Source organism: Megalops cyprinoides, chromosome 4 (genome assembly GCF_013368585.1).
Source record: "Megalops cyprinoides isolate fMegCyp1 chromosome 4, fMegCyp1.pri, whole genome shotgun sequence".
Taxonomy (NCBI): domain Eukaryota; kingdom Metazoa; phylum Chordata; class Actinopteri; order Elopiformes; family Megalopidae; genus Megalops; species Megalops cyprinoides.
This window is the reverse complement of record NC_050586.1, coordinates 16685856-16707338: the sequence shown is the minus strand read 5'-3', so window position 1 is coordinate 16707338 and position 21483 is coordinate 16685856. Positions and strand designations below refer to the sequence as shown.

General features: G+C 40.2%; 1 protein-coding gene across 1 annotated transcript; it reads left to right on the top strand.

Moving 5' to 3' along the window:
• Window positions 1-9535: 9535 nt before the first annotated feature.
• On the top strand, window positions 9536-20768 carry slc6a4b (solute carrier family 6 member 4b). Its single transcript, XM_036527077.1, has 13 exons — window positions 9536-9752; window positions 12307-12441; window positions 12599-12818; window positions 13329-13467; window positions 14702-14836; window positions 15936-16039; window positions 16792-16919; window positions 17383-17495; window positions 17664-17795; window positions 18082-18181; window positions 18482-18582; window positions 20190-20357; window positions 20634-20768. Exons 1-13 carry the CDS (start codon window positions 9536-9538, stop codon window positions 20712-20714), a joined length of 1773 nt encoding a protein of 590 aa, XP_036382970.1. The 3' UTR covers window positions 20715-20768.
• The last annotated feature ends 715 nt before the right edge of the window (window positions 20769-21483 follow it).

Sequence of the window (21483 nt, the reverse complement as noted above, 5' to 3'; positions counted from 1 at the left end):
TGAAACTAGCTAGTGTACAGTTCCCTTTCCGTGGCACACGGCGTTCACTGCTCATCCCCCATTCAATACGCCCTTTAAAGCGCCACTGTAATCTTACAGCGCTCAAAACGAAACATAAGCAGCAACAGTTTGACGTATGCCATGTATCTCTCTTCAGCTCTGGAGAAACAATAGGCCTACCTGCATGTTCAAATACAGCCGTCTTTTATTTTCAGTTCAACCGCTCAGCTGCTATTGTTATTAAAATGAGCGGGTGTTGCATACATAAAAGACATAAGACAATAACGTATCCAGAAAATCAGACGTACAAATACTTGCACACTTGTTATGACTCTTGAAAGAAATATATTACACAGAACAATGAGTGTTTTGAACAGAATTCATGTACACATGGACAGATTCGTAATTTTGGTCAATGCTGACTCACGATTTCGGCCTTTCAAAATACAAAGCCAAAGATTTGGTGTGATTTTCAAGATTTTCAAGTGAGTAATGTAATAGCCTTATATCACAACTCTGTTATATTTCTCCATAAACTCAAGAAACCATTTTGAAATACAGAATAGAAAATAGACAAAACAGAATGAAATATAACCTTTACTGAAAATCTTACTCATGAATAATGTATTGAATTTAATATAACTGAATTAAATGAAATAGGCGGTAGTTACAGCATGTTTATACCAGTAAAACAACTATATGTATGTATAATGTCTTGTATGTATACAAGACTATAATTTGTTTTTACATTGCACACTTGAAGTCAGGCATCACAGATATTAAGGTCAGCCCAAATATGTAACATATATGATAAATGTATTATTGTGCCAAGATCTCCACAGCAGTGCTTAGTTTTGATTTTTTTTTTGTTTTTACAACAGCATTCCTCTCACTCCTTAGGCCCACCCTACCACAATCACATCCTGAGCTTGGCCTGGAGAAAATTTGGTTGCAAACACACAAAATCATTTCCTCACCATTAAGATGTGTTGCTAAGCAACCCACTGAGGGCTATTAGCTGAGCTAATTGGGCAGATCCAGTATATGGGGATTTTGGAATCATCCTCTTACCATCTTTGGGTGTTAAAATGGTCAGGGAAAACAAGCGTATGAAGTTCAGCACTGTTTGAAAAGAAAGAAAGACATACTGAATACTCTACAGGTTACAAACAGAGCCTCTTTTAAAGATGAAAAATAAAACTGCGCAATAAATATCCACATACCAAACATGAGTATCTATAGTGTTTGTTTTCAATTGCATTGCTTATTCTCTGCTTAAAAAGCTCTGAAATAAATAGAGTTCTGGAGCAAGAAAGAGAGGATATTTGTGTTAGCACTTATAAACACATTAATCTAATGTATGTAAATAATGGGTGATGCAGCTCATTGGAATTCTGAAGCAAAGAAAGGAAACATAGGTGGCCGATTAGAATTGGATTAGAAAGACAATAAAATGAATGTACTGTATAGCTACATTTATTATGCTATAATACCACCAACAAGAAACACTTGTGTGGCTGTAGTCATGGTATATTGGCTAAAATCCACCCCATCATAAAACACATGTAATCAAACATCTGTACTTTGCAGTACCAGTTATAGCAATGACATTAGAGCAGATCATCATAATTTTATAGTCAGTGCTTTTAACTACTTCAGTATATTTATTCTCTTTTTTGTCCCAAAGAGTGAATAACATCATCTTGCAATATCCAAAACAAATGCTGCATATTTTCAAGAAGAAATTTACATATGATTTACAAACAAATGTGACATTATGGAGCAATTGAGAAAACACATGCAAATTTAGAAACAGTTGACTTGAGGCATTTTCTCTTATTGCTGAGACTTTGACTTGCATCAACACCAACAGCTGGACTCAATCAACATTTCTTCTTACCTTTAACACAAGTTTTCATTTTATTCTACACACAATTTGGTGAGTTCGGTGATTGCCAAACTTAATTAAATAAATAGTGACCTCACTGAAATAAGCAACTCTTGTATGTATGCGGTAGTCAGGGTTAAAGAATCATGTTGATTTAATCCTAGTCCTGCTCTAGTTAAATGGCTGAAGTGATTATACTTATTTTTTCAGTTAACAACAAGTCACAGTTAAGGAATGTATTTGTAGTTAATTTAACTTCTTTCAGCTATCATTTTATGGTTTTTAACTACTCAGCAAGTAGCTTAACTACTTTAAGTTCAAAGTGTCTTTAATTAATTTGTATTCATGTTAGTTGCAGTGGCAATATTGAACTGTGTTTCTGTATTTGCAGGCCACACATTGAAATGGCCACATATACTTGCCATGGAAGACAACAGACACAATTAGCTATGCAGATGGGAGAACAAAAGCACATATTATTGTGTGAATACGATCTCTGGATTTTAGAGAACAATTGGAACATGTAAACAACACTGATTTTGATTGTTTTACTGGTATCCAGAGAGTGAAGAAGTGTGATCACACAGTTACATTCTGCCATCTTGTGGACAAAATATTTAAAAAGTCAGTGTCAGCACTGGTCTCCTATAAGAGACTTAATCTGTTTGATACCTATATTATCATCACATTTTTTGGTGAGTTTGAGTTTTTATATGTCATTATCAATGATGAAAGTAGTTTACAGTAACTTTTGTGTTCATAAATGTTTGTGTTTATAACATGCATGTTATAATGCAGCATTTCCAAAACCTCTCCTGGAGGACCCCTTGTCCTGCATGTTTTAGATCTCTCTCTGCTCCAACACAGCTGTTTCAAAGGGTCAACTTGTTATGAACTCTTGAAGCTGCTTAATAACAAACTGATTATTTGAATCAGGTGGTGGTGTGATGCTATAAGTTGCAATACAGTATAAATCAGATCAGAGTTAGTATTTCGGGATGGCAAATTAACTCTAGAGACACTACGTTGTCACCTCACACATTGCACCTCAATCAAAATCAAAGGCTCATATTGTTGCATGGTCACATGTTGCATACATTTTCCACACTTTCGCAGCTCAGAACAAGGTGTGTTATGCACAGTATTGGATCTTCTTCACATGAACCCAATGGAGCATTTCTTGAACATTCTGGATTCATGTGTCCTCTAAAGGAATCACAATAACATATATTTGCTTAGCAGGATGTTCGGACTGGGGGCTAGGTGTAGGACATGTACATGTTTTTAGAACCAGAATGAAGTCTGGAAAAAGGTGTGTCATTAGCTGATGCTGGTAAACAGGCTGAGAAATTATCTTGCACTTATGCTTGCAAGTGGGTCATTCCACCACTAGGGGGCCAAGGAGGGAAAGAGATGAGTTCTGGTAGTGCACCGCGAAAGCCAGATGATTTAAGGTTGTTGAGCAAAGAACTTGCGCATGTCTTTTTAAATACTCCAGTGCATCCACATCAGTACCACACTATGCTGCACTGCTATAACGTTATAGCTTATAAGGTACAGCTATCACATACAAATGTGAATATATGTACACTGTGACTATGTGTGCATATGAATGCAAGTTAACACAGGTGAACAGATTAATACTGATACATTTGACTGAATTGTACTCACATCTTATGGACGAAAGAGGTTTCCATAACAGGCCATAGTATACCAGACGTTTACCATATGAAGGCTTTGGGGTGTTGATGTACATCACAATGCCCAAACACAGTTTCTCCTTTAAGGAGATTAAATGAACATTTTCTTCTGATTGAAACTGTCATTATTGTAGCTTGAGAGTGTTAATTTGGAACCTAAAAAAGAAGCATACTTGAAACATGAACTTCTATTGACACAAGTCACTTCACTCAAGACTCTCCCAGAACAGCCCAACTGTTGGCAAGTGACCTGACTTTGCATGAGGGCTGCACATGTGTGTTTGTGTGTGTGTGTGTGTGTGTGTGTGTGTGCGTGTGTGTGAAAGTATGTGTATTTGCATGTCCTTTTATCCTAAACTCCAAATTTGCTTATTTATTCACTATAATGTTGCAATTGATAGACGAATTTGTGCTATCAAGGCTAGGGGTGAAAGGGAAGACAGGGAGAGAAAGTTTTGAATTTATGTAAACAGCAACATTGATGCAACTAATGGGGGAGCTGGCCCCTAGGTTTAGAGGGGTAGAGGAGGTCGAGCGAGGTGCCCTGAGGGGCGGAGCTGTCAGGTGGATCGGCTGCTGAAAAAAGGACAGGTAATACGGGATGACAGAGCTGAATGTGGGTTTGACCAGAAAAGGCCTGCATGATGCTTATCCATTCCTCTGCACCGCCAAACCACTCCATGAGTGTTATGCACCCCTTTGCTACCATTCTAGAAGTCAGGGGAGGTGAGGAGGGAAGCACTGTTTAAAATAAATATGTGCAGAGCAGTTACTCTTATCTTAGGTGTTTGCAGCAGAACCACACTTTACAATAGTCCACTACACATTGTACCTCAGCTTGTAAAATACCATGTATTGACTGAACAGTAGTACACTTCTTTAAATCAGTTCAGCTTATGGTGCTTGAGTGTTTAAAGTGCTCTGAATTGACTCCAAGGCAAAGGTGATGCTTTATTTGAGCTTGTGCCAATGTGTTTCTCCTCTGATATGCCCTGCTGTTTCACGCCACTACAGTATATCTACAATAGGAGAAGACCTTTATTGAATCATATAGACACTGAGAACTTAAAAGACCCTGGCCACAATTACAGTGTCTGCTTTCACAAATATAATAGTGTTTCATTTCCAGCTGATGTGAAGGGCTCTGCCTGAGCAGTATTTTTGTTTCAGGTAGTGCCATTTTGCTCCTCTGCACCATCCCCAACCATAGCAAGTGTGGGGAAAACGCAGAGTACATTTATGGGTGCTGTTCCCCTAGGTGTGGCTGAAGCATGCCACAGTGAATGAATGATTTTCAACAGTCACCGTTTAACAGTCGTCTGGTAGTAGTGTGCCTTCTGGAAAAAAATTACCATGAGTTGGACATGTAAAAGCAATGTAAAAACAGAAATTTTGCTATTGAAGAAGCAGATGTCAGGTGTATTTAGTGCACCCAAGGTTTATTCTCCCAGAGATCAATAGTGTGCCTTGCAACTGTTATTTAAAATGTATTTATAATTAGATCTTGAAATCATCTTTTATGGAAGCAGTTCTTATGTATTTCAGACTAACCCCCATTGAAAGGTTAATTGAGCACAGCAGACACACACTAATAGGACAGATTTATAAGTGTCTGGCACTTCCAACCAAACACGTTCCCTAGGTTCTTACAGTACCACTCTGTGCTCATCTTGGTTTTACTGCTACAAAAAAGGTTACAGGTATGGAGAGTACACACCACAACCTTTCCCCTGAGCAGGGTTTAATTGTTTTGTGTTCATTTGAAACTCAAAAGATGTTCTCACACAGGAGATTTGAGAAAATGAATGAACTCTTTCTGTATATCAAATTCTTGGTTATTCCTGATTTTACACTGTAGTATTAGGCTTTTTCTGGTTAGGCTTTCTCTTATTCAGTGGTGATTAGTCTGGACTTCAGTGTGTACTACCAGTTTTAATCAGACCCAAGTTCACAACAAGAACAGAGAAGTGAAGATTAAAAAAATTATGGTTAATCAATCAATCAGTTCATTGACCTCAGCCCATGAGAGCATGCTGTGATGTGGCCCACCAGTACTCTCAGAAGGGTGGAGACTAATGTTCTGTGGATATGTGGCTTGGTGGACGCAGTAAGTGATATTCAAGGTTCATAGGATTCATAGGATGATATTCAAGGTTCAACGCTATGGAAAGCAAATCATCAGTGAATGCGGTTTTCACTGAAGTTTCCAAAGCAAGGATATGTAGCAAAACCGTCCTGGAGACATGGACTGAAAACAGATGCCCAGTCTCCAGAAACAGATTTCAAAATATTAGTTATGTTAGGCTGTCCACATGTTTGACAATAATAATTTAGACACCTCATTATATTCCCTCCCAAAATCAGCCTTACTGTTGCATGATGTCACACCAGGGTTTCCACTATCTCATTCACATCCTCTTGCTCGTTGATAGGAGACCAGACACAATACCACCAGGCTTTATAATCTGTCACTGCTAAATGAAGATGCTCTACTTTTACACAACCTGTTTTCTTAGCAGGCACCCTAACCCAAGGCTACTTCCATAGGTTACATTTTTTTATACATTGTCTATTTATACAACCAGATATTTACCTAAGCACTTCTGGTTAAGCACCTTGCTCAAGACTGCAACATCACTGCCCCTCATGAGAAATAATCCTGCAAGCTTTGGGCTGAAAGCCCAACTCCTTAACCACTACACAACACTGTTGCCCATCCACTACACTACCTATCCAGTTTTTTGGGGTTAATGGTTTTATGATCAGAGGCCAGTAATCATGAAATCTGAACTGTACATTCAGCTGAGGAGTTTTGATTGCTATCTTAAGGTATTGAGCAGTCAAGGGTTTCTTGTGTTGTGGAGATTCCATGATGTAAGTTTTAAATAACAGTGTTCAATATCTTATACCGCTAAGAATATGAAACAATATAAAACAATCCAAACTCCTCTTTGGAATTCCTGCAGACAACCACAACAGGACAATCACCTACAGCAAAATCAGCTTCAGATCATCATTTTAGGCAGCAACCTGCAACAATGATCCAAAACAAAACCAAAAACAGAGAAGCAACATACAACAAAATCTGAGATAACTGAAGCAAAACTGGAAGCACTTAACATCCAATAAACAGCAAAGATCACAGTACAAAATATTTATTAATAAAACAAATTGGCAACTGTGGCCTTGTGACCACTTGCCTGAAGTCTCAAGGCTGAAGCATGCCAGTTGTGAGTCGAAGCCCACAATGGTGTGTGATCAGAGTCGACAAGCTCTAATGGGTCTGTGGGCACGTGATGGAGGCCTGTCAGTCTGATGTTCTTTTGCCCGTGGTCACTGCAGCAGATTGACAAGACTGCAAATCTCTGCAACATGAACTATATTGTGCGGGGTGCCGAGGCCGTGCAGCGAGGGGCCGATTGCCATCTGGCCTCAGGGCCTCATCCTTGCCTCAACAACCCTTTTGTTTCCCCCTGACTGGCTTATACCCTCACCTGTCGCTTGTTTCGGTCTGAGTGCAGCAGAGAGTGAGATGAAGAGGGCTGAGCCTCCAGCCATTCCGTACACACGAACAGAGACCAAGATGGCCGAGGCACCACCACCTTAGAGACTGTACATGTTTTCCTTTGACCGTTGAGATGAGGTGGTCACACTTTAAACAAAGCGTTGTTTATAAAGGATTTATGAAGCGTACGTAAAGCCTTCATAAACATGACCATAATGCCTTCCTAAACCATACACAAGCAAATGTCATACTCCATAAAGGGAGACATAACACTTCCTTCCTTTAACATTGATATGACTCAATGGAGTATAAAAGTAAAATTTCTCCTCTTCAGATATGCACTCTGTTAGGTGATATTCTTAACTGTTCAAGGATTGTCCAATAACTGTAAGCTTTCAGACTTCTGGTAACAAGAACAAACACTTTGAGGAGAATGAACTTCACAGAATGTCGCCTGGCTCTTACGCGACAGGTTCATGTCTACAGTAGATGGCTTTCTTTGCTTACTTGTCATATCCTTTTACATTCCTAATCTTGTTTCCTGCACTCTCTGCTCATTGACGTGTTACATTACTGCAGTTGCTGTGTATTCAGTTAGGGTCTTTCGGACAGCCTGTGCTAAAAGGGGTGGATTCAATTACCAACTCGTTTTATTATATTTCCTAATGAGCACAATTAGGCCTAAGTATTGCTATTCTCTGCTCCCTCTTTCCAAATAGCATTACTCTGGGTTCTGGAAAGCTTAGACCTTTCGAGACATCTTGAACAAACTTGAAAGTCGGAAACGGCACTGCTTCATACCAGCTTGAAACACAGTCAAGCATCCACCACAAACTCGAAATTACTTCAAAAGTAGAAATAGATTAAATTAAATATTTCAAAATCTTCTCACCTTTGAAAACATTTTCCCCTCTAAGATATGTATAAAATCCTGATGATGAAGTACAGGTTTCATTACACTGTTGCATTCCCCCAGCCTCCATTTCGGCACTTTATGATGCCCATAGGAATTGTTAATGAACTGAACAAGTGTCCAGTTCATACCTCACTGAGCCAAACTGGTGCAGACAAACATAAAAGCATGAGGTTTGTCACAGTTACCATGGCAGGTTGGTGCTTTCTTCCTTCACAGCTCGACACCCATGGCCACTCGACAACAGACTTTCCAAAGTACACTGTCCCCCCCACCCTCCATTTGAGTGGGCTTCATTTTTGTATTTGTCTGTGGTGCTGGGTACATGTGGTTCGTGAGGGTGTCCTTAATTTTAACCACTCCCTGTTACTCGCACAATCATCCACAAAGCTCTGAGGATGACTACTGTACTGTGCAGCCTTTAGAAGGGCAGGGACTATATAAAACAGTACGTACAATGTGTACAGTACGTACAATGTGTACAGTATGTGCAAGACTGAGAGGAGAGAGTATGTAAAGTTAGAAATTCATCTAAAGGATACACAAATTCATACTTCTTTTTCTGAAATTCTGTTCATATGAAGGCCACTTTCATACCTTGGCCATTTTCATAATAGAAACATAGAGATAATAAAGAACAGCAGTAAAAAAAAAAAAAAAAGTTCTTTCCTGTGCCATGTTTTTACTTCTTTTTCCTTTGGAGCATGTTTCTTGAGATGAGAAGTGGATTGGAACCATATGGCAACTTGTAATATAGATTCACCTACATATAAAATACCTAAAAACGAGGCATAAAAGAAATGAAGACTTGAAAGAGAGCATTTGAATCAACAATTTTTTTTCACCTCTTTGTAACATAACAGGTTTTCAGCCCATTTTCACCAGTGTGAATATTATGGGATTTTACGAAGATGTTACCCTGCTAAGACATTCATTTCTCATGCATAACTTGGCAATTCCATATTGAGTTTTGACAGGTATTGGCTGAACATAGAATTTGTGCATCTATTTATTTGTATATTTTACCGAAATGTTTGGGCCAGCACCCGTGGTAGCAAAGCGTTTTGCATCAAGATATCAATCTGTGAAATCCACCAATAGTGTTTATTTAATCTTTGAATGCCACAACTTCAGTTAACTTTAACGCGGGACAGCCACAGTAAGAAATCAAGCAGAAAGCATCACGGTATCTGAACATAAAGAAACAAACTGGCAAACGGAGACGTTTCTTCCTGACCATTCGTGAATTCATTTGGCCCACAAGCGGAGAACCACGGCTTCAGTGAACGTTCGCTCGTCACGTTGCTCGGTTCTCAGCCCATTGATGTTGATGCATTTAGAGTGAGACTGTTGATCTACTATGCTCTGACAGGCTCGTTAAGAAGTAGTCCATGCTGTTTCCCCTCCTACTCAACCTGTCATCGCCCGTAATAAGAAAATCCTTTCCACCTCCAAACCACCACCCCCGTCAATTTCTTCAAACTCACTTCTACCAACGGGGGGACTCACTTTTTAACAGTGAACCAACCATGTCCCACCAAGACTCTTCGGCTCCCACAGGAAGCCTCACCGCCCAGGGCCCCTCTAACAGCGGTTACAACACCAACCCGGTAACTGTCATCACTCAGACGGACTCCAGGGACAAATGGAGCAAAAAAATGGATTTTTTGTTATCTGTCATTGGCTTTGCCGTGGATCTTGGAAACGTCTGGAGATTTCCATACATTTGTTACCAAAACGGAGGTGGTAAGTATTCGTCCTTGCACACACGAGCCCACTGAAACACTCCTCGAGTTGTACCTGAAAATGACTATTTTTGTTTGTGTGCATTTTTGTTGTACTTCATACTTTAACACTATCATGTAATTCCGACAGCACAAACTGGTAATGGAGATTTGTCAGGTAGTCTTTACTGTAGTATCCTCAAAATGTCATGCACTCAAGCAGGTGTTTCCATTTGAATACTTGCTAAATATCATCTTTCATCTTAGCACAAACAGAGCTGTCCATGGTAATGAATTGGGTCTGACACGCAAAAAAAGATTAAAAACGATAACCAATGAAAATTTTTTGGGTAACCATTGATTTGATGTGTCTTGATCGGTGTGTTACTCTGCAAAATCCATGAAAACGTTAACAGAGAGTCTAATATTAGTAGTAGCCTAACCTACTGCTTAAATCAAATCTGAACACAGTAAAAGCAGGTCCAACATCAACCGTGAACTAGTTGTGGGATGAAATATAGATACAAAGACAAGGTCAAGGAAAGAATAAGAGGGGAAAAGGCTAAACACATTTTAAGAATGAAATTACTTGTGTCCTATAAAATGAAAACGCATTACACCGTTTCGAATGAATCATACTCCCACAGGGCATTTAACATTTACCAAACAGATTGAAATGAATCCAGAATGACACAGATATTAAGCATCTGATGGATACAGAAAGATGCATTGGTTTAATACGAGATTATCACTGATTTCGAATAACAGCTGTCCTTAAAAATGCTGTCCTTTAAAAATCTTTGTTATCCTACTCATTTAATCTTTTAAATTTAATCAGCAATAATAATAATAATAATAATAATAATAATAGCAGCTACTCAATAATAACTTTCAATCTGAGGAGCATGTTTTGTAAATGTGTAGTTTTACTGCAGATACTGATTTTAGATAAAGAAAACAATTTTTCTGTTCTGTAATTGTATATCTGTAGTTTATGTGTTTTATGACTATACATGTCTTGAAAAAGATTGCCAGAAAATGTATGCACGAAGGGGTTTCACAAACTGAAAATATTCAACTTGGTGCAAATTGGTACTTATGCGTGCAAAATTGAGTTTTCTCTCCAGGATGTAATTCGAAGGCGAAATTAGTTTAGTTTGTGTATGCATTGATATAATGATCTGAAAACCCCACATAGCCCCTACATCGTCAGTTTTTGTACAACTCAAGTTTTTTTTGCGAAAGACTATATTCGACTACTATGAGTACAGAACGTTATCACATTTTGCATTCTATCCCAGACAGGTAACAGATACCCTAAAACGTATCAATCAAAAATACTGTGTGTTATCTAATGTCAAAATGGAAAGCAAAACAGATTATTCTACCCGGATGAGAACAGTACTTACGTAGGTATAACAGATGAGGCATGGCATTTCCAAGTTATTTTCGTTACGTTTTCCCCGTTGTACAGAAAGTTTTGAACTGACATCACCCGTAAGCTGCTTGCAGCTGTTTATTGTCCTTTGCCGTTTTGAGCAGGCTGTAAGCGCAGCCAAACCTTGTCAACGGCTATATAGTTCATGCAATGGCTCAGGAAAGGAAACTGAAATAAAATACGATTCATATCCTCATAAAGTTAGTAAAAAATGGGCACTTGATTTCACAGATTTCAAAATAAATAAATAAAAGCAGCCCGACCCATAGAGATTTATTTGCACAAATCCATTAAAAGGTTAATACATCATATACATTTCTTAAAGAAGGCTGTTGTGCTTGTCATAAACCTATTTGTCAAGTAGGTAAATCATTTATTTATCCGCAGGTAGAATGCTTCTTCATATTATGTGAGCTTTCACATGTAACTGAATAAGCAGTCAGATGCAAGCACAGCCAAAACCAATACATACATTTACTCAAGTATACACAAATGATAAATGGCTAAAAAAAAATACATAATTCAACTGTGAAATTAGAAAAATGGCTACGAATCCAATTCAGTTACTCACTGTAAGAGAATATTCACATTTCCATACAGTTTGAGTGCCAGGCAAGTTACAGTTTTTACATTAGGAAAATGATATATGTACACTGTGAGGTGTTTATAAAAATATGGCCAATATTCCACATTCTCCACATGTGTGTATGTATATGTCTTTGGTTTTTCTCTGACATCATTTAAAAGTGTAAACATTCTCCAGGAACATGTGATATCCAGAGGCTCCCATGCGAACACTTACTGTCAAGTAGTAGATAATTTGCCAAATACTGAAAGCCTTTTCTCATGCGTTTCCAAACAGTGTAAGTAATAGTTTCCAGCTCTATGCTCTTCATTTATCACATGACTCATGAAAAGCACACATGCAAGTATTGCCAGCAAATTCAATTTCCATCAGAGCTTGGTGAGAAAAGGGTAAAGCAATAACATTGTAGAAGTATGTGTCATTTGCAATCGCACCTGTTCCTATCTACCATTCTCCTCTGGAAGATCCACACCATGAAGCCAAGGCAGGAGTGTTCACTGAAGTTGGTATACCTGTCCTAATAAGCCAGCTTTCTGTCTGCCATCTGTACAGGGGCGTTTCTCATTCCTTACGTCCTTATGGCCATCTTTGGAGGCGTACCGCTCTTCTACATGGAACTGGCACTGGGACAGTTCCACAGAACAGGAGCCATCTCCATCTGGAAACACATCTGTCCAATTTTCAAAGGTATTCGCACTGCGGCAACCTGAGCTCATCTCGGTGTCCATCCGCCAGACTCACTTTGCTGTGGATAATGTACTCAGGTGCGTCCATAAGGTACGAATGATGACCTCCAAGTAGTGGCTCTGAGTTGCTGTGTCTGTTTCTGCTTTGTGTGCCACAGGGATAGGGTTTGCCATCTGCATCATCGCACTGTATGTGTCCTTCTACTACAACACCATCATCGCCTGGGCCCTTTTCTACTTCTACTCTTCCTTCACTAGCACTCTGCCCTGGACCAACTGCGACAACCCCTGGAACACAGCCAACTGCACCAATTACTTTGGCAAGAACAATGTCACTTGGACCAACTTCTCCAAGTCTCCAGCTGAAGAGTTTTACACGTAAGTGCATGTAAGTGGCTGATGGGGTGACATGAGAAGGACCCAGATCATTGTTCCTGTTTATGTTTTCATATCTTTACAAACTGAAGAGTAGATTCCTAAAATGGTCATGTATGTTTCAAAGGACCAATGAGCTGGGATTTATGAAAATTCAGAAGTGCACTTGTCCAAACAGCCATAAGATGAACACCAACTCTTACAAGGTTCCACTGCATGTATCTATTTCGTGAATGCTTCCACCTTTATGAATCTCACATACAATGGATTTCCTTGCTTATGGTAAAGAAGTTGCATTAGAAAGTGTTTCAGAATGAAAATTGTTATGCTACACAAACTATGGGCATTGTAAACAGAGGCTAGTATTCCGTGAAATTTGAGATTGAATTCATTGCTCTTTAAAAATATTTCATCATTCTGTCTTCATTTAATTGAGCACAGACCTCCTATTGGAGCAAGGTGGGTGTGTGTTGGTGTATGAACTGAAATGCATCTATCCTTTCTCTGCCACAGGAGGAATGTTCTGGAGATTCATAAGTCCTCAGGGCTGCGTAATGTTGGTGGTATTCGTTGGCAGCTTATGCTCTGCCTCTTCCTGATCTTCACAATTGTCTATTTTAGCCTGTGGAAGGGGGTCAAGACATCAGGAAAGGTATGGCTCATGTCCAAAACTTTCATTGTTAGGTGAACGGGTCTTTATCCGAGAGTGATGCCTGTTGAGCACGGCGATAATGTTCTTTTATGCAATCAACTGAATTGGGTGGAAGAGGGTATACAATGTTTGCATTTACTTTGATGCTCTCACCATTGTCATATTAGAGGCAATTTAATCCAACCATGGAGAGCTTTTAATTCATACTTAAATAAAAGAAAAAATACTGTGTTAGTAACAGAAAAAATTATGTTGTGTTGTTTTGTCGAGTCTTTGCTGTTTTTTTCTACTGAAGACAGACAACCTTGCAGTTGTATTGAATTACCCGGTCAGAGTGATTACATTTGTACCTCTTACAGATATCTTGAAAGCCTTTTACAAATGCTTTACCTGAAACAATTCAATTCAATAGTACTGTTGCCAGCATGATACATCACCCTTGCATGCTCAGTCTTCTTACCCACATTAACACACTTTCCTTTCGTCTGACTGTGTAAGAACCCATCTGTCATCCATGTGCACAGTCAGCACACAAGACATGCCACTGAATTATATTAATAAATTAAGAATAAATTCCTTTTTCTCTTCAAAACACTGACCTGCACCAATATACTGTATAGACAGATCATAAATTGGATTAGCAGATGCACTGAAGGCACTTTGAGGATCACTGCACATGCACATTGTTGTAACTAGTGATAAATTATAACGTGGCATTTTACATTTTTAGTGGGTATATTATATGCTGTTGTTAATAATGACAAAGATGGCATGAAATATGGCAAATAATCCATAAGCAGATAGCTAATGTCCTATAAATAGACAGCACACATATTTAAGGCAGAAATGGGTTAGTGGTGTGAATGGAACTTCTGCGGCTAATGTCAGATTGTAATCCTTTCCTGTAAATAAAAAGAATTCAGTGGCATAATGATATAAAAACATGAACAAAGTAACTGGTTTGGGGTTGGGTCATGCTGTGGATGTGGTTGGATGTAAGGGTGTAGTGTGACAGAATAACATCTTGATGTAGAACCCACGGATGCATGGGTAGCGCAGTGGCTAGAAGAAAGGAAGTGAGGATCACGGAAGGAGATGCAAATTGGTACGATAATGAATACAGAAAGTACCTTTTAAGCATGCTGGGAGGCAGGGTGAGAATACTTGAATGGGTTTGTCCTTCCTCCTGATTGCAATTGCGAGTCTAGTAATACCTCTTCTTCCATGCTATCAGGTGGTGTGGGTGACAGCCACCCTGCCCTATGTGGTTCTCTTTATCCTGCTTATCCGAGGTGCCACCCTCCCAGGAGCTTGGAGGGGCGTCTCCTTCTATCTGAAACCCAAGTGGGAGAAGCTTCTGGAGACCAGCGTGAGTCAAAACTGCAGGATATTCGTCCATACACCCCATTTACTCCCACACCTCGTGCAGCAGACCCACATCTAGCACCTGCATGAAATCTGTCCTTAATCACCCTTCCAACCCACACATGACCATTACATCCACATCTTGGTTCAGCCTAAGATCCATCCCTATTTACCCATTACTTCCATACTCATACTCATATGTCTCTACCCACCAACAGACTTAATCCTGAAGTCAGCATGAAATCTACTCTTGCTCATTGCATGTTTTATTGTACACTTCACAGGACACACAAGCACCATGCACACACGTGCAATTAGATTAGGAATTAGGGACAGATTAGGGATTTTGTGTGGCTAAAACCAACTGGTATTATTTTGTCCTTCTTGTAATGGTTAATGGGGAATTTGCCAAATGTGTGGAACAAATGATTTTAGTGTTTATTTATTCTCTACGGTTGCTTCCTGTCTCGACAGAAAAGCCGGCACAGCGACAGTTGAGCAACAGCCCACTGCCATTTAAGAGAACGTACAGATGAGATGCATAAATAAACCCCATCAGCTAATGAGATGCTTAATTTGGTTAGAATTTTCCATTAACAAAAGCTCCCTCTCTCCTTTCTACTCCGTTGTGGAATAATCAACATGTGCCTCTTCAGATCTCAGCCTAAACATGATGGTGTGAGAGCCCTCAGATTTCATTTCCGAAGAAAGAGCCCCTCATAGCTTCATTCACCATAACAACTGCCAACACTGCTGCATCTTCTGAAGTGGTTCATAGCAAAACCAAAAGTATTTTAGGTCTTTTTCAAGTAAAAAACAAATCTCACTGTTCTGAAAATCATAAGATGAGCACCCAGTTGGTGCTCTGACGGAAATAAAATTTAACAGAAAGTTTTGTCTGTCTAGATACAGTAGAGATTTAATTCTGTGTAATTATGGGTTGCCAGACCACCGCCTCTCTGTCTTAAACATGTCAGTTGTTTATATCTGTAGTATCTGCCAGAGGTCCTGAGCCACAATGGTGCAGCAGCAATCTATAACATATCATTAGAGGAGACTGTTGTAGTGACCTTAGAAACCTGTTGTCTATAATGTCCTCTCAGGTGTGGGTGGATGCTGCTGCTCAGATCTTCTTTTCCCTGGGCCCGGGGTTTGGTGTGCTCCTTGCCCTTGCCAGCTACAACCCCTTCACCAACAACTGTTACCGGTGAGATCACTGATCTGGGGTAAAGCCCTCTCCAACCCTGCTCATGCGTAACTGTAATGTCAAGTCAACTTCTACATGAGTCAGTTTCTCAGGCTATCTGTTACATCTACAGTGAGTTCCGTGTCTGTGATGTGGACAGCGTTCAGATAAGGCGGAAACACCAAACCAAACAACAGGATTTGGCATGTAAAACGGATGAGCTAAATGCTCCAAAACTCTTTGGAAAATGCAATTAAACATGAAAGATGCAGCCAGACTAGTTGGAGACAAATGGTTGGCGGGGTCTTCAGTGGGATAAATTGAATTGTAAGCCCCTGTAAGATTATGTGTGTGTGGTTAATGTAATTGGTGCAGGGCCGGGACATGTGAGGAAGCTTATCACACTGTGAAGACTAAGGAAGAAACAAATGAATTAGACCCTTCCAATAAGTACTTGGGTGAAGGTTGTCTCTGTCCAGTCATACTTATTGAACAGAATACCTTGGAACAGCAATCTCAATCTCCTCTCCTCTCAATCCTCAATCATCACCATGACATTCTAACCCGAGATTAGATGCACTCCCAGAATCTCATCAGAAGTGCCTGCAGGGTCAACATATGGTATTCAATCAATGATAACGGGCAGAAAAGAAGAGTCAAAGAGATTTTCATTATTGCAAGTGTTCAGTGCTCTAAGGGTAGCAATTTACAGAACCTATATTCTTAATGTGCACATTATACCCTCTGTGTGTGTGTCTCTATCTGTGTGACAGTGATGCCATCGTGACCAGTCTGGTGAACTGTCTGACCAGTTTCGTGTCAGGGTTTGTCATCTTCACCGTGCTGGGCTACATGGCAGAGAAGAGGAATGTGGAGGTGGAGGATGTAGCCAAAGACAAAGGTGCATGCTTTTGATCTTTGTTAGGTTCTTTTAAATGTCCACCAATCCCCAAATTCTGCCATTATGCCTTGACTCTCAAAGATGAAACACCTTTATGAATTGTTATTCCCATTTCTCAAAGAGGTGATCTGATCTGTGATCAAACATGGATGATTACTTGACTGAGATGGAATATTCCTGATTCAAGGTTTGCAGTCATATATGAGAATGATGTGTAACATCTTTTAGGGAATATAAGAGTTTGTGCTTTCTGATTATCTTTGCTTGCATATCTATGGACAATGCAGAAATACTGAAAGGCTAGTCTGAGGTTATTCCATAGAGCTGTCACTTATCAGCAGATATTGATTAAGCAGTGGCAGCAGTTGAATGCCATGATGTTAGAACAGACAGTGTGGGATATATGCATGTCATCTATGTGAACATATTGTGTGAAATCAGCCATATCTGTTGTTGCTCCCAGGACCCAGTCTGCTCTTTATCACCTACCCTGAGGCCATTGCCAACATGGTGGGCTCCACTTTTTTTGCCATCATCTTTTTTGTGATGATGATCACACTTGGCCTCGACAGCACGGTATGGGAATAAGACCTGGAGCAAAGACACCTGTCTCTGACAGCTTTGGCAATGAGCTTATTTCTCACCTTTCTTTAATTGACATTAATATCATGTTAGCCTTTTGCTTGCAATCATTCTATGTTTCTGCCAAAGCAAATAAATTCACCAACACCTCTGTGTTTGCAGTTTGGAGGGCTGGAGGCCATCATCACTGCTGTAATGGATGAGTACCCAGAGTACCTGTCCCAGAGACGGGAGCTTTTTGTACTGGGTCTGGTCTCTGTGTGCTTTTTGGGCTCCCTCAGCACCCTTACCAATGTGAGTTGTAGCTAACTATTTGATTACATCACAGGGGTTCCATCACGGTTTGAATACATTGCATTTGAATGTGCTGCAAACCTTGTCTCTCAGACTAGATTTAATGTGTCTGTCAACTTGTTGCAAGTCCTAATGTAAACACAGGATCCATTGTAATCTCAAACAAAGTCTAAATTTCAGTTTCATTTCATGTCATGCCATCTCATCAGCTGTAAACAAAAGGAATGTGTCTGACAGTTCACATATTTGTTGATAAACCAGAGTAACAGGTTCATGCCTTTTGCAGGGTGGAGCCTACGTGGTTAAACTCTTGGAGGAATTTGGTGTAAGCTGTTCCATCATTGCAGTTGGCTTCCTGGAAGCCATCGCTGTTTCGTGGTTCTACGGTAATCTTTTCCCTGTGTTGCCCACAATCACAATGTACTCTCCCTCACACATATTTTGATACATATCCTAGTACAAAAGGTGGTGGCATTAGCAAAAGTACATTTTAAGATATAAACATAAATGTAAACAACTTTAATCACTTTATTGTATTTTTCAAAACTGAAGCTGTTCATTCAGATGATAAATAGAGATCACACTATGCAGCTCTGAGATAGAGATAGTGATGGAGCAAATGCCCCAGGCTTGTCATTATTTCAGTCACCTCCTTATCCAGTATTTTTTCTTTGTTTCTGTCTTAGGTATCCAGAGATTCACCAATGACATTAAGTCCATGCTGGGCTACACACCTGGAATGTTCTGGAAAGTGTGCTGGGTGGCCATCAGTCCTGCATTTCTAGCTGTAAGTCAGAGGAAAGTAGGATGTCCTCAGATTTTACTTGTTTACTTGTTTACTTGTTTACATGTAATGAAAAAACATTTTACACATACATCAGGTCAGGCATCAGCTGGACCTTAGGCATCATTGTCACAAGTAGCATGATGGAGGATTTTATCAGGTGGTGCTTCCCATAGGTCACTCATTGTGGGATTCTAAGAAGTTGCTCCAAGGGCAAATCCTGCATGCAATCCCACACTGATTATCTGCGGATCAACGGATCTTGTTTAGGCCAGGTTAATTGATGTGGGGGGTGATCAGAAAGGATCAGGTTCGTGCGTTTTGCTTTGATTACACCAACAGCAATGAGTCATCGAGTGGGCTTCTCATGAGGGAGCACCTAAAAGGTATTTTCCACCATCTAGTACAATGACTCACTGACCTTAATCCTAGCATGAGTGTCACGGTCTTTCTCTGATGACAAACCAGAGAGGCATACGTCAAACTTTCGTTAAAGATGGTGGACAAAACACGCATTTTGCTCTACACCAAAGATAGGGAACTCCTTGATGGGGCTGTCTCTGCTCATTTTAGTTGAGCGCTTAACTGTTTACCAAAAGTCATTACTTTGATAGGAAATCAGCTCACTCTGTGTTCCTTATATAAATCAATTGTTCAAATGGTAACTCAAAGACCAAAAAAGACTGTGGACCTTGAGGACTGATATTGCTCTCCCCTGCTTTTGGACAATCAAAACAAATAAACGTGAGTACTCCTGGCATTATATGTAATCTGTAATGTGGCCACTGCCATCTGTCTGGAGTCTGATATATTTCATGCCTTATGAAAAATGAAGTAGTCATGAGTGTGTGTGGTGAGGATGACATATTGCTACCCCCCCTACCCCTCAACCCATCTCCTGGTGACAGACACAAAACTCCCCCTCCCTGTCTGCCCTCAATTCGCATCTCCACCCCATAAATCCCCTCCGCAAATGTCAATTCCATTCACCTGCATAACTTAATATTCCGGCCTCCACTTTGCATACATCTGCACTAATCTCCTTGGTCTCTCCCGCCTCAAAGCGTTGACATTTACCAATCTTCCAGTCACCCTGTTGCTTATTTCTTTTCACTGAGATAAAGTGTCACTGTTCTCATCCCCCTAGATGGTTTAGGCCATTTAAAAAGTGGAGACGAGGGAAAATAATCATTATTGTACCATAAAGGTTTTCTTTAAAAAGCCAAAGGGATGCTCATTCTCATATTTATGTTCCAGTGAAATGAACGGATTTGAATTTGAACTTCTTCACATTATATGTTCTACGCCTTGACTTTCTCTGAAGGACTTTGTGTGTTTAAAAAATGACTGAACTTCAGTTGCAGTTGCAGAAAGTCTTTCTGTCGGTAAACACATTCATCCTTACATCACAGTGAGTCACAAAGGCTTTGTGGCTACCCACATGGTCGTGGGTAATTTGATCAGTCTCTGTGTAATGCAATGGCATAGTCCACAGTCTCTTCCCACCCACCCATTTCAATCAAGGGCTCCCTGGCTGACAGTTGTGTTTTTTCCCCAAAAACCATAACCCTTGTTCCACAATGCCCTAACCTGTCTTTGTCTCTTCCCAGTATATCATAGTGAGCTCTCTGCTGAACCAGCCACCGCTAACACTGTTTGACTATGAGTACCCGGAGTGGAGCATCATTGTGGGCTACATCATCGGTGCATCCTCCTTCATGTGGATTCCCATATATATGGTCTACAAGCTAGTGTGGACCCCAGGCTCTCTCAAGCAGGTCAGTCATCAGAATGTATCATAAGAGTCAAGCTAAGGTGTTGATGAGCAGGATCAATGACATTGTAATGAGTGTTTAAATGTATTTGTATCACCGATAAACATACCCACGAATGTCTTACAGTATTTACTGTTGGCACGGAGGCCATGGGCGGCACCTGTTTTCAGATTTTGATCCTCAAGTTCATTAACACTCTTATGACTGCGTCTGTGCACCCCTGGTCAGTGTTGTTCGTGTGAGATTGACTGTTCCCGCCCACCCCCGTGTCATTTGCAGCGCCTGGCTGTGTGCCTGCGACCGGAAAGGACCATGCCAGACCTCCAGACGGACTCCCTCAGCATGACCCCTGTCCCCTAGAGCTGCGGGGCACCCGAGATCCAGCGGGGTGCGCGCGTGCTCAGACGGGGAAACTCCAGCCACAAACAACAAAGTGTCAATCAGATTTTCGACAGACTTGAGAGAAAACTAATTTTAAAATAAAAACAAAGGAAAATACTGGCCCAGCGTTTTTACCAACAAGAGAGAAGCGCTGTGTTTCGTCTCTCCCGCATTCTGAGCCTGGGAGAAGGTAGGAGAGGGGGAGACTAATGTTGAGAAGATTGAAAGCAACATTTGTAGCAACATGGCTTGGAGGGAAGCATTCATGTTGGTTTCTGCTGTGCTAAGGTCCTGAAAGTGCAAGTCTGTGGGTGTATTTGAAAATTACAATAAAACTGTTCCAAAGTGTTTAAACTAGGGAATGTCGTGTGTGTGAGGCCACCCAGCATCTATGTGTCTTGTTCTGTCATTTAAGTGCTTATATATAGATATCAGCTCACTCCTGTCACTTTTCTTGATCCTCCAGTTAAAATACCATTTAAGCATCTTTACAAACAGGGGCAAAGTTGAAGATAAAATCCTCAGAAAAAGAATTCTGTCACAGTTATGCACTGTATATCCACCAGAGGCACACCTCTGTTGCTGACATAACCATCTTACAGGGATTATTTGGGACAGCAACAGTATTACTCACTGTATACAAAAGTGTAGCAGAAAGCATATGGATGAAGTCTGTGCCACTTATTTGTGATGAGGATTTTGAAATATGTTTGCTTATATTTGTTTTAATGCTATTTGAAATGTAAAC